The sequence below is a fragment of the Accipiter gentilis genome, chromosome 6 (genome assembly GCF_929443795.1).
Source record: "Accipiter gentilis chromosome 6, bAccGen1.1, whole genome shotgun sequence".
Classification (NCBI taxonomy): Eukaryota; Metazoa; Chordata; class Aves; order Accipitriformes; family Accipitridae; genus Astur; species Astur gentilis.
The window spans coordinates 42,388,926-42,403,027 of NC_064885.1; the positions used below are offsets into that span (position 1 = coordinate 42,388,926).

A 14,102-nucleotide genomic window follows, 5' to 3' on the forward strand; every position below is an offset into this window, starting at 1 on the left:
CAGTAGCCGAACAAGAAAAGTCTGTTTCCTATCTCATCACTCAAGCTATGTCCTTTCTCTGTCATTCCACCCATTATATCAGTTTCTACTGGGAGGCAGGCCCAAGGGAAGTATAGCACAAACACTTTGAGATAGCCTCACCACTTTTTCCCCCCCCAATGTCAAGAATGATTTATCTATTTGTAAACATAAAGCATGACCCATTACCTGATAATTTGATCTATCTGAAAGGTTCTTGGATTAAAAGGGTAGTAAGCACTCTGGCAGGAGCCTAGGGAATTAACAGTGCTTTCACTGAGCACACATACATGTCTTAGGACCTGGATAGTGGCAGCCTTTGTGAGAGTTCTTCTAGGACTGGCCAGTGTATGAAAAAGAAGAAAGCCAAATGAAAAGAAAAGGGGACCTGTTTTTGTTTCGGGTGAGACATCACTAATATGTAGAGTAGACAGTTTGGCCCAACATCTTAAAAGAAAATCAGTTTATTTAAAACGTGAGATGAAGTCTCATTGCAAATGTTCACAGATCATTATCCTCTTAAGTTTACCTTCAAAATACTGAAAAATGAAATTCTGGACTTTGTCAACTCTACCATGTATATAATACTTTGGGGATAGTATCATTTTTTTCTGGTTGTGAATTTCTGATTGCTTAGTACACTGCTTTATTCCTTCCTTCTACATATCTAATAGGGAATTTTTATTGCTTTTCATTGTGCCCTATTTTATTTTGTGCCTTGTGTTGTGTCTCAGTCATGGCTGTTTTAACAGAAATGTGTGTTGATTGGACATGAATCTCAAAGAAGAATATTTTCAGTGACAAAAACTCAGCTCAAGTTGAGTGTACTTTATTAAGCATAAAAGTATGCCTAAAAACCAGTAAACTTTTCAAAGAAAGAGATGCGTATGTTACTCCCCAAATAATTTTCCAGAACAGTAACCATTCATCTTGCTATTTCAGTTACTGGATCCCAGAAAAGGCTTAATAATATTTCTTACAGTTTTTCTTAAACTGTATTATCTGCAAATATGTTTATTTTAAAACTTTAATAACAGAGCAACCAATTCCCAACTACCTAGAACCATGCAAGTTACCTGTGATCAATCATTATGAGTTTGTTTTAAATTATCCGTTTTCCTCAGCTGGCATTCTGCACAACCCTTAAGCCAGAAGTAAGAAGACAAAGGTGGTGCCAGTGCAAAAAAAAATTAATTGCGGCCTTGTTTACCACCTGGTACCTTCAAGCCAACTAACGAAAGGACATGCACAACTGTAATGAAATGCTATTGAGATGAGATGCTCAGGCTTCAAGGGCGAGAAGCATATAAACAAAGCCTGAAGAGTCTTTTCCCTTTAATACTCACAAGGATTCAGTGTCCACATTCCAGAAGACACTGTTCCTCTGCCATAATATTAAGACAAAACTTAGGACAGGAGAGCTGCTGGAAATTATCAGGACCTGGAGGCAGGAGCAAAAACAAGGAATTGTTTCAATTGGGAGGGGGGGGGGGGGGGTAGTTCTCCTTATCTAGTAGTTCCGTTTCTATTTGACAAGTTTCTCATCAGTATTTCTTTTTGAGAGCAACAGTTTTCTGCAGTCATGAAGGCAGCTAGCTGATGCAAAACAAGTTCAAACGTTTGATTCAAAGGTATCATAATTAATGATTTATCACACTTCTGAGTCTTAGAATCACACAATTAGGTTGTCTCTCTGAACTGAAATATGGTAACCACAGCCAGCAGGGCTAAGCTACAGCTTTTCGAAGCCAAATACATAAAAGACATAGATGATCTTCAGCAAGTCAAGGAGAGCTTACATCATCCTCTATCAATGAACCATCATGAACTGATTGATTACATGGTTGGCATCTCACGCTGACCAGAGGCAAAGCCCATTTGCCTAGCTATCGCCATCTCATGGGAACCAAATGGCTTTTATAAAGTCCTATGAAAACTGCTAACCATGAATGTTGTGGTACGGCTGACCAGAAAGCATCCCTGCTGCTGCCGAGCAGAGTAAGAACTGTTCCTGGTACCTCCCCTTCCCCTCACTTCTCTAAAGTTACTCTAAAATTGTTCCTTTGTGTTTCTGTACTTATTTTCTTGGCTGTGGCAACAAGGAAATGTCATATTTGATGAATTTGCAAAGTTTTAATGATTACATATGAGTAAGTGCCTGCATATCGGGAATGCACAGCTACAGTCAAGGCTTAGGCCATCACTGTTAACTCCTCTGGGGGTTAGCGCTCGTGCTGGTGCCCTGCCCTCCCACCTTGCACACAAGCTGTGCATGCACTGACAAAAGGCCTCACCTTTGATTCTTGGCATTTTTTACTTTGGGTGTACAGATTTTTCACTGGATTTCAGTTTCCTACGGGTTTAATTACTTTTTCCACTTCCTGTTTGCATGTTTTGTCTTTTTTTTCTTTTTCTTTTTTTTTTCCTTAAGAATGGAAAAGTTTTGAGGGCAAGAGAGGAAAAAAGCTTTTGAAACTCTGACTTCTCTCAGTCCTAGTAATTCCCCGTCTTCCCTTACAAATGCCTCAGGATGTTTGTAGCAGTAGCGGAAATGAGCTCAAAGACCTTATCTTTCAACTACAAAAGACCAAACGTCATTCTTAAATCTCTAGCTGCAGACTGCACACGCTGACACTCTCTGTTGTGCCCAACAGTCTGAATAAACTTTGGGTTTAGGTATTATTCCTCATAATCAGAGTTTCAAAATTCTACCTCACCACAACTGCTGGTCCCATGTACTGGTATAAACAGATATTTGGTATACACAGTTTCAATACCCATCCCACTGCAGTGACATGCATTTGTTAGCCCACAGGCTCCCATCTATTTTTTGGGCACGAGATCCTTTCTGTCTTTCATGATTCAAGTAGCCAACTACTTTTTTGCTCCTGGGAGTGTGTAAATCCAGCAAAGCTGAACAATGGGAGGCTTGCACTGAGAAAGGAAATTGAAAACCAGGATTAGATTTCAGCTGAATTAAGTGGCTGTGTTGTGACAGTGGTTTCTCAAAATACTTCATAAATTTCTCTCTCCCATCTGCATCAATGCTTATTGCTAACATATTTTGACATGCTAGTTGCTTTCTACTTCTTTGAAAAAGAAATGGGAAAACCTCCAAAGAGTCCAAATTTCAGTCTGACTTTCTCCCTCCTCCAAATTTTTCAGAAGGTTGCCAGACAGCAGGAGAAATTTGAGGGACTCCATACTGCTCAGCTCAGCACATTTTTACGGAACGACTAGGCACAGGCGTATTTCTTAGGGCACCTTTTGCTAATGCAAAAGGAATGGCATTATAATGAATTTGCCCTATTTTTCAAAGGTCTTGTTCTGGAACGCAGGCCAAATTGAGGACTAGGCAAATGGATGTGTTTGACTGCTTGGTTATTCCCCAAGTCCGCTCCCCTGCTTCCAGCTTGGGTCCTGTAAACACAAAACTTCAAGAGAGTGTAAAATTACAGATGGGTCCAGCAGCGGTTTCTCTGCTCAGATGGTTTTTTTCACCTTCCTTAAGTTTGCCTTATACTTGAGCAGAAAACATGGCTCAGTCCAAATGCTGCATTTAATTCTGGCCAAGTTATTATTTGGTTAAGACAATCAATTACTCTTCCATTCAGTTGTTAACAGTTCAAGGTTAATTGTCCCTGGTCTGTTCTGGCCTTATCCCTGCCCTGCCCTGAACCTGACAGTATCAATTCCAAACCAAAAAAATATGCAACATTTGCCATTAGGAAAGCACATGTGTATCAGACAGAAACAAATCCACTACTACATTAGATCAGAGTCTATCCTTAGCGTATGTGTCCAAGGGCTAACAAGGATGATCCAGCCCAGCTCCGAGGCACACGTGCCCGTGGTATTTCTGGGCACACACCTGTGTGCTCAACCACGCACTGCAGAAGCTGAGACCATGGTCCAGAATGGAGCACCATCCTGCACATAAAACTGGGGGGCCCTCACCGCCTCAGGCATTGCGATAATCAAGGTCACACTAAATAGATATGGGTTCCTTTGCCTTCAGAAATGTTCCCTCGTTTTTCAAAGGTTATTGACAGGCTTGGCACTAGGAAAGTGTGAGAAAATATTCTCATCTTCCTTTGCGTTAAACAAATAGGGTGCAGAACTGAGATCAGTGGGTGTTTCATTAAGACAAATTAAGCAGCAATTCTAGTATCCAAGCTTCATTTTCCCACAAATGTACAGCTCCCAGAAGTACTCAATTTACCCCGAAAGACCCGAAAGCATTGAAAAATGCATCGTTTTCCAAACGAGGTTCCTGACGGAACCTCCCCGCGCAGGGTACGAGGGGCCTCTTGTGGTGGCCAAGTGGCTGGCTCGGTGCTCCGCATGGCCGGCGGGCTCCAACAAGTGCCAGCGGCAGATACAAATGCGTATGCAAATTTCTCTCTCTCATTAGAGGAACCTCACTCGTTTAATACATGAGGCGTTAGTGTATAACCCACTATTGCAACCTAGTTTATCATCCCTGGTCTCTGGCTACGAACACAAGGCATCTAAAAATAAAACAGTGACTCTCAGTAATGTTTTATTAAATGCTGTCAAATCTAATGCAGCCTGACTAACCACGGTGTCACAAAAATAATAGCTGCTGGAAATAGCTCACCTAGCTTCGGTTTGAACCTGGTTCAATGGAGGAAAGAGTCAAATTGTCCCCGTAAATCCAAGACCAGAGTTCTTAGCACAGAGAAGCTCTGTTGGATCTGCGAGCCTGCCTTGTGCTTTACATTAGGTGGCATTGCTCCAACTTCGCAACTGAAGGCAGAGTTAAACTAACGAACAACTCTTCCTTGCACAGGGGCTCCATCTGCTTTAAGAACCCCACTAGCAATGATTTCTAGATTTTTGTAGTGAACTCAGAAGCCACCGAATGCTGTCCGGTGACTGGCAGCAGAGCTTTCTATAGCTGACCAATACGTGCTCCTAGCAAGGGTCCAAACGACCTGTTCACACCTACCCTGCACACCTCAGTCGAACAGGGTGGCAATTTCTATCTCCTGTATTTTTTTAAAACTATTGAATTATTTCATGCACTCTAGTCTACAGTTTGCTCTGTCACAAAGCTGAAACCAATATTTACAGGCTCTATATCTATCTGCTGATTTATTGACCTAAAAGATCCCGCTCCAGAGGCAGCCACAAAACCACTTGTCTTCAAAAAATGGGCTCTATATTTGGGTTTCTAGTTTAGAGTCGCCTTGAAAGGAGAAGTACAGCCTCCAGCCTCTAGTCACCCGGTCAGCAATGCAGCATGAATATTTATTCCAAAATCAAATTTAATTTTTAATCCCTAGATCAACTTCTCTAAGTCCCCTTTAGGAAAAAAAACACCACAACCAACCAAACAAAGCCTACAAACCACGTTTATTTGTAGGAAAAGGACCACAATTTGGTTTTTTGGAGAACACAAAGTGCTAAAAACACGTGAAGATCCCTGCTTTCTGCAGAAGAACACGCCACCGTTTGGAAACGCCTTTTTTCCATCAAGAGCAGCTAGCATCGGCTGAGATCCAGGTCTGACGTGCACGATCACACATTCAACTGTACCTACAAGAGGCACACCTGCTTGCAGGTTCATTTGAGACACTAGTACTCCCCTAAAAGTCCCTTTTTCACGATTTGCCCTTAATTTAGCTTTCATTTATCCAAAGTCCTAGAAAGGAACCCAACGAAAGGCAACGAATAGGAAAACGGGCCCCAAGGCTGTACTCACCGGTGTGCTGCTGTCAGAAAAGGTGTTCATGCTGATGGACCTGCTCATCTTGTCCGAGGAGAGGGATGGTGGGGACGGACTGCGCTTGTCCAGCTGCTCGTGGTGTGGCAGGTCCTGGCGCTGCAGGTACTCACGCCATGCTCGCTGGATACTGAGGTAAACACCAAGGCACAGGGTTGGGGTGGGAATGCAGCAACAAAAAGGATTTAAAATAGTTATTCTTGGCTGAAGAGGTGGGTTTTGGCCTTTTTCTCTTTAATTTTTTTGTGCGCTTTGTTTTCCGATTTGGATAATGATCACTCATAACTACCCTCTGTAGATCTTATATTAGCCACTAGTAGTATAACTTGCAGTATCTGTTAAGTAGAAGCAATTCTTTATTTCAAATCCCTAAACCTACAGAAGTCGTTTAAATTTGAGACTGTACATAACTCAGCAATTCTCTTACATCTTGCAAACAAAATAAAAATATGCATTTATCTGTTTAAAAGAATGAAGAGCCTTCAATATGTTATATTTATATCAGCTTTCAGATTATAATGCAGATACAGGTGGCAGTTCAGAGCCAGACCGGTGTCCTTTAAAATCTCCTCCATGGGGACTTAAAACCTCCTCCAAAGCAACACACGGGGATTGCAGTAGGAGCTCTGCTTTGAAACTCTAAGCTTTGACCAGATTTCTAAAATCTCATGTGAAATTCTGTAAAAAAATTCCATTTTCTGTGCTGGCCGGTGGCCGGGGAGCTGGAGGCCAGGATGGCTCTCACCAGGTGGCAGTGCCGGACTGCCTGTGCCTTTCTGAAGGTGCTAGGGAGACCAGGGAGAGATGCTGGGAATTAAAACTGTGTTTACAATAGCAACGGCATTAACACAAAGTACGTGGGTGTTTGCACGCAGCATGATCTGTGAACTCCATAGAAAAGCAGAGCTAAATTCTGACCTGAGACTCAGCAGCGTTGCTGCAGTGCAATGAGCGAGGAAGAGCTCCTTTTAGGATTTTTAAGCAATTGGGATTTTATTCACTGGGATATCAAGCCAGTAAAACCTTCAGTGTGTCTGTTAGGTAGAGCACCCTGACCTTCTCTTAAGTTGTTCTCAGTGGTGCAAAGTTCTGTGGCAGTTGTGCGGGGAGCGGGTAGGAGCCGGCACCCCTCCACCCTGCCTGGTCCCGAAGGGTTTGGCACACTCAGCACCCGGCCTCGCTGCTGGGGTGCTCCCTGGGAGGGCTCCCATGCCCAAAACCCACCTGGCCCTGCTCCCACCCACGGTGCCTGCACCCCAGGGCAATGCTCCTTCCCGAAGGAGCCACATGCTTTACGGTTCAAACCAAAGGGTCCAAAGCCATCTGCATGGATTTACTTTGTCCTAGGAATATTTTTTTTATTTATTTTTTTTTTTTTACATTGCCTTTTTAACAGTCAAGATGTCATTTCTGCTCCCATCTCCGTAAGTCAGAAAAGCATTTAGCACCCCGACACCGCTGAAAAGGCATTTCATTACACACTGGCGCTTCCACCTTCTTGGCTTCGCAGAAGGAGGACAAAGCTCAACACCAGGACACCTACATCTTCTCATCGACTGCCTGCAGTGCTGGGAACTCCAGACAGTGGGAAACGCCTCCTGGCATGTAATTTCTCCTGGTCTGGGAACAACGCTCCCAACACCCATGGCATTTTGAACATCTCAAGGTTGAGGAAATGAAATATATGTACGTTGTTTTTAGAAGAATACCAGATTAGAAACGAAACGGCATCAGACAGCCTCACCAGGATAGGTGCACTTCAGAGGCAGTCAGGTTGGTTAAGGCCTGTGTTGTTTTCATGCAACAGCTTTAAAATGGACAGAAAGAGCTCCCAAAGCTCCCAAATGCGAGTGCCAACGGAGCAGCTTTCAGCAAATGCATTTTGCTTTAACCTCTTCACACCTCAAGCATTTACACTTTGCATTGTTTCAGTTTCAAGCTCCACAGCATAACATGGACAAGTAGTATTTACATATTTATATTTACATGTATTTTCTATTTTAAAGCTTGAGAATATACTGAGGTTAAGTCATAACTACCCTTGTAGAAAGCTCTCTGAAAATTTATTCTTTCATCTGGCTCATATTTGCATGACTAAAAGATGCTGGCTGGATTTTAATTTGAAACTTCATGTCCTTTTAATATTTTAATATAGCATTAATGTTTTAACGTCCTGTATAGTGAGTTAGCTGTCGCTTTTCAACTGAAAGCAAAATTCAGTACGTAATGTAGCAACACATACAACTCTGTGTAAAGCTGTGCTTTACATCACAAGATTTTGCCATGAAGTAGTTGGGGGCTTCGGCATAATGATGTTCACCTTTTTTTGATGCGAGTGGAGCCATGTTAAACTTTCGCTCTCTGCTGGGGAGTCCAGGGGCACCATGTTAACGCAGAGGTCGTGCCTGCTGGATGGAGGTAGTGCCTGCACCAGGGCTGGAGGAACAGCGCTGGAAGAGGCGCAAGGAGGAGTCCTCTGCTCTGGTAGACGTGTGGGTAAATTTTAAGTTATATCCCCAGTATTACCACGTGTCCTGAGGCAGCACGGTCAAGCCTTTTAGGATAACTGACCCCACGGTAAACTCTACAGCATGTGGGAAAGGTATTACGAAGGCTCAGATTACTGCATTTGGAAGTCGGGGAGTTCGTTACCAGAACGTAGTGATGCTTATCTCTTCCTTCCAGGTGGTGCAGCTAGGTGTCATGCATGTGCCTTGGCTGAGTGCTAGCAACTGCCTTGCTTTCCACTAAAACCCAGCCTGCTTAGTGCCATAGAGCTGTGCTGAACCCCCCAGCCCAGCAACCCCGGTCCCCTCAGACTTCCAGCTCCATCCCCACGCAAACCCAAGATTGCTCCTTGCAGAGGAGTCCCGTGAGGCGCCTGGGGAGCTTTAACCGGGCTTCGTGTAAGATGTGATAAATACCACTGACGAGACTGCTTGCTCCGTGCCGGACTTCCCCCCCTCTAGAACGTTCTCTGTACGTATAAAAACTCTAGCAGATTCTCACATATTCTTCAGTTTCACAGAGGAAATGACAAAATTAGTGCAACGTTGGAGTTTAACATTTGAAATTCAGTTCAAAGAGAATGTTCACATGCTTAAAGGTAGAAAAGAGCTTAGTTAACTTGCTAAATTGAGGCTTTTTATGTACTTAAAGTTACACAGAAATCCACGAAGGATATAGTCTGGGTTCTGCGGTTCAGGAATCAGACAAACTCAGCTGCATTTAAAGGCAGAAACAACATTCTTTGTTACTTACATTTTCACTTTTGATTCCAAGGGCTGTAAGTTGATATGATATTTTTCGATATTATTTTCTTCATCCATCGCAAGCTGGTGGCTATGGAAAAGAAAAGAAAACGGGCTTAATGCATCTCAGCATGACATTTTTGCAATCACTGTGAATTAATTCTGAAATTTTGACAAGAACATACAAGAGCTGCTTATTATAAAGTGTTGCTGTCTTTGGAGGAAGGCATCTGGGTCCCTGTGTCCAGCCCCATTTGACTGTTGACAAAAAGTATGAATTTGGATCCAGTTTCCAGATCGGAGCCTGCCTGAGTCCTTGCACTAAACCTTCCAGATGCCACAGCTTCAGAGACAGGCACACCCAGCAAAGAAGCCTCTGCAAATAAAAAACCCCACTGGCAAATATAATAGATATTCTTGCTAAATTAACTTTCATCCCTGGGGCTGTGTTTGAAAAGCTGGAGAGTAAAATGGAGAGTAACAATGGTAATGCCGGCAGCAAATGAATTACATCAGCAAAAGCCATACAGGAATATGAAGAAAAAATTCTTTGTAATAAATGATGACCAAGGAATTGGTGCTGCAAACCGATCGCTTTGAGAAAGCAATTTTAAAATGCTAGAAGATAAAAATCAAACACCTTGGGACACTGCTTTGGATGGGACTAGCAACATGGATGAAAGGTCTTCGCATGAAAATTTGTAAGATTAGACCCCAACCTGTGGAGTTATTTTGAGACTTTACTGGACACTTAATTACATCATTCAATCAGCAGCAGTTTTCAGAAATTATCCTCCTGTAACTAAAAATAAGAATCATTTATGGGAGAGATGCAAAATCTTGAATATTTCGTACATTACCAAGTGAAAAACAGTCTATAACAAAGAGACTGTCCCTCAGAAAGGGCTTGTTGCCTTTTAAAAGCCATTTCACTTTATCATGTGTGAGATACTGTGGAAATCACAGGTTTACCTTTGAAGCAAGTCTTTGCCATCATTGACCTGTTCCAAGGTGTGTTGGAGCCTTTTGAGTTCTTCCTACAAGGAAAGAAAAAACATTTCAATGTGCTTATGGGAAGCCCTTGGCTGACATTGGAGATTCCCACTCAACCTCAAAACACTGTGAATCAACCACTAAACAAAACAGTCCCTCAGGTAATGTCTACAGAATTGCTTTCAAATTTAGATATCCAAAATAACTACAGAGAAACCAATATGTTTATCAACACGTCCAGCACAAGTTTGGAAGAAAATATCAGACCTACAAAAATAACAGGCAGAGCAAAAGAGGAAAGTATTTGTTCATGTCATGGGTGTGTGGCTGCTTTGATTCGAGAGGAGGTGGTCTTCGTAAGAGGCAAGGGAGCATGAGCTCCTACTTTCAGGCACTTCTCATTGTTCTGCAATCAAACAGCATTCAGTTGCATAATTAAGAGAGTCACTGGCTGAGATTTACAGCCCAACGCCTTTACCAGGGTATTTGCATCAGATCCTGTTTCAATAGCAGAGATGTCACAAATTTAACTGCAGATACATAGCTGGGGTTCCCTGCATCCATGATAACGTCCTGGGAAAAATCTACCCACGACATTCAGCACAGAGATCCAGCTTAAAAAAACTAGATTGTAGCCGACTCCATTGTTCAGAAGGGGTGGGAGTTGAGGGGCGGAGGAGAACCTGGTTGCAAAGAAGTGTGTGCTCCAGGGGTTGCAGTTCCTGGGCTGAACTTTCCATCCCCTCACAGGGCACAATACTGCAGAGTGCCCTGGCATCGCTGGGACAATAACACGCAGAGCACACGTGCCCAGTCACCCTAAAAACTCAGCTGACAACCAAACACTGAACCCTCCAGAGCGCATCCCTGTGACGCACCGCAAAGAGCATCACCACTCCGAGAGGTGGGGATGTGCTTTCAGGTTTGTGTTTATACATCAACTGCTCGATAATTAAGCAACACTGGAAGATGAGAAGTCTATGCAAAACACAAAGATGTTAACTCATGACTTCTTTTAGCTCATTAAGTCAGGAATCAAATCTAAAAGCCAAAGCTACTGAGAGTAAGGAAGGAGGGTAATTTACTTCACACCTGCCTTGCATACAGATACAGGATTCCCAGGAAGACTAAGGACATTAAAAAGGCAAAACAAGGGTATTTTTGTCTTGTGTATCTTATCTGACCTGGGGGTGAATCAAAGATTTTTGTTTCCAATAAGACTATTGCAGTCTCCAGGAGCACAACAGATCAGCCGACTCTACCTTCTGCTTTCCCAATTAAAGCTAATTTTGTGAAACAGAGAAATTTTACGCGGCACTTTTTAATCCTGTACAAAACTGTACCCTGTTCAACATGAAACAAGATCACAGTTGGTAGCTGATTTACTCCTAATACAGCTTTCATTTCCTCCCAGCCTTGGAAGGACTATTACTGTGAATATATTTTATGCATAAATGAGATTTGTCAAGATGACAAGTTAGATGTTTCCCCAGTCTTTGTCCCACTGGGTCTCTAATTGAAGCACCATTTTGTGGACACATTGCAGCTGATAACGCACTGCGCATGATTCGGGAGGCCTGGCTGCTGCCTACTGCTCATCAGCCATTGGAAGTGATCCAGTGGTGAAACTTCTTTTTATTTTTGCCTTCCTGGGTTTTTGGGGGTTTTTTTGGTGGTTTTGTTTGGTTGGTTGGTTGGTTTTTTGTTTCCTGATCTGGGGAACAGCCTCTTCTAGCATATTAAAAACAAGCAACTTTCAAAATTTTTTTCTTCGAAGCACAGTTCAATTCAGAAGATAACCTTTTCTTCTCCCATATTATTCCGCTGGTCATTTTTTCAGTGTACCCCAGAGCTATGTACAGTAATTTAGAATGAGAAAACAATTTGCAATTGACTTTATATATAGCTCTGGGTGACAAAACCTGCATGACTTACATAAATCATTTCTTGTGTTTGACATCATTTTCTATTAACCTCAGGGTGAAGACTGAACAAAAAAAAAAAAGTAAAAGCCAAAATTGGTTGTGACATTTTTGACTATTCAATCTTTCAATTAAACATCACCGGACGGTCTTTATAAAAGCCGTAATATAAGGCAACTACAGAAGGGGCATAGCAATGTTTGCATAATTGGGAAGAGAAGGAGACATAAAATCTATACTAATTTCAGTTTTGCGTCATTAACCATGAAGTATTGATTATTGCTCCTTGCAACAAAATTTATGAAGCTAGCTATGCTGCTGCGCCCACAGAAAGTGATTGGGATGCTTTGCCCTCAGCCCCTGGCGTGGTATCTGATGGGTGGCAGTGACAGCCGGGATGCTGCTCTCTCAACCCACAGCCTTAGGAGATGCATCTCCCACATTACACCAGGAGTGACCCAGCTGCAAACTCGAACTTCAGAAAATTAAATTGGAAGAGATCCATACTTCTGTTGGAATACATGATGAATTATGATGCCCCTATAAACCTGGTTATAACGTAAACATATTGTAAAATTTACTGCAGTTTTTGTTTTCCTTCTTCAGTTGAATACAGACGTTAACAGCTATTGGGCAGCTCCAGACACATAGAGATACCTACGGAAGAAAAAGCAATAAAAGCTTGAAGTGCAAGACCAGTGTTAAGAGCAAACTAAAATGTCACCTCCTGGTCTTTAGTGTGTATATTCTGCTTATGCATTAATTATTTTCCAGTCTTCCCGTACTTTTAGGAAACTAGGCTATTGCAATGACTTAATTATGGCCAGGAAAGCCTGTAACCTTACGGGGCAGAAAAGACCAAGGGGCTCTATAGAGTCTATAGTCTCTCGCTGGGGAGAAGCCTGCGTAAAAAAGCCGTCTTAAGCTGCGCTGAGCTGGTTCCCAGCACAGTCCACACGTTATAAAAGCCTGGCTTGGCTTTGCTGTCAGCATTTCGTTAGAGCAAAAAGGGTCTGAGTCCCTCTGCCTTTTTCCCTGCAAATCAGCTGTGTTTGGCTCCACGCAGCCCAAGGCAGCCCAGGCTCTTTGTGTGCATGTCCAGTGCAATGATTTAGCAACCTCACCCAGCTGCCTTCAGCAGTTTTCAGGGTCTTTTTTTCATGGAGGGACCCAGAGGTTGCCGTAGACTTTGGTTCTCGTTTGGGCTTGCACTGAAATGTCACCTCTTATTTGACGGGCAGTAGAGATGATGGGAGCCAGCAGATAAGGGGTCGTCGAGGCAGGCTTAGATGCAGAGGAGCAGAAATCTAAAACAATCTAAATGCACGAGTCCTTAAATTCCTTTCAAATAAGTCTGTTTTAAAAACCCCCCAGTTATTAGAGCAAACTGTAAGGAAAGAAATCTGCAGATGTTAAATCATACCTAGGTGAATATTTACCTCCACTAGCAGGCAAGGATTCTTTTTTGCTGCTATACCCAAAAGTATCCATTCAGGTCAGTGGAGCTATTTATACCCGTGGGTTTAGACTAGCACAGAAAAACCAGGGCAGAGGCCACATATTAAAAATTAATTTTCAAAATCCTTTTTGGACATGCGTGCCGTTGTTTGAGTATCTCTGCCTAAGAGATCTGTCACTGCCGAAGGAATATACAACAGTGCTTCCTGAGAGGTCAGAGAGATGGAGATTGGAAGAGAAAGCTTCGATTCCAGTAGAACCGCAGCCTAAAGATAGCAGTAAAAAAGAGGGGTGGGGGGGGAGAGGTCAATTTTATAATTAAGAGTGAGTATAGCAGTTACTCAAATATGTCAGCTTTGGGTAGTTCTCTGTTTCATTGATGTTCTTCCGAATCTTATTTGAAATTTTGTTGAATGGTGATTTTCTACAATGCAGGAAAACTTCCACTTACGTGCATTTCTTCCTCTCCTTGCTTGCAAGTCGCTTGCTGAAACACCACAGTGCCAGTTTGAGATCCTCCTGACACAGAAAGCCCACGGTGACCGCAGAAACCCTACACTGGAGCGGCACGGTTGCTTTCCTGTTGGAGCAGGATGCGCCCGTCGTGTTGGGTTACAGGGTGCTGGTGAGCACAGGGAGGGTGCTGGAGAGGGGCTGGAGCATCGGCGCTGCCTGACAGCACCTGGGTGAGATGTGGCAGAGCAGAGCACA

At 42.9% G+C, this 14,102-nt stretch overlaps 1 protein-coding gene across 1 annotated transcript in view; it reads right to left on the reverse strand.

The window, feature by feature from the left end:
* Window positions 1-14,102, reverse strand: part of SCHIP1 (schwannomin interacting protein 1) — a 183,938-nt gene that overhangs the window by 124,216 nt on the left and 45,620 nt on the right. Inside the window, exons 2-4 of the mRNA XM_049803623.1 lie at window positions 9,991-10,055; window positions 9,029-9,109; window positions 5,747-5,897 (exon numbers count right to left, since the gene is read on the reverse strand). Coding sequence (XP_049659580.1) covers window positions 5,747-5,897; window positions 9,029-9,109; window positions 9,991-10,055 — 297 coding nt within the window. The remainder of the gene's footprint in view (window positions 1-5,746; window positions 5,898-9,028; window positions 9,110-9,990; window positions 10,056-14,102) is intronic.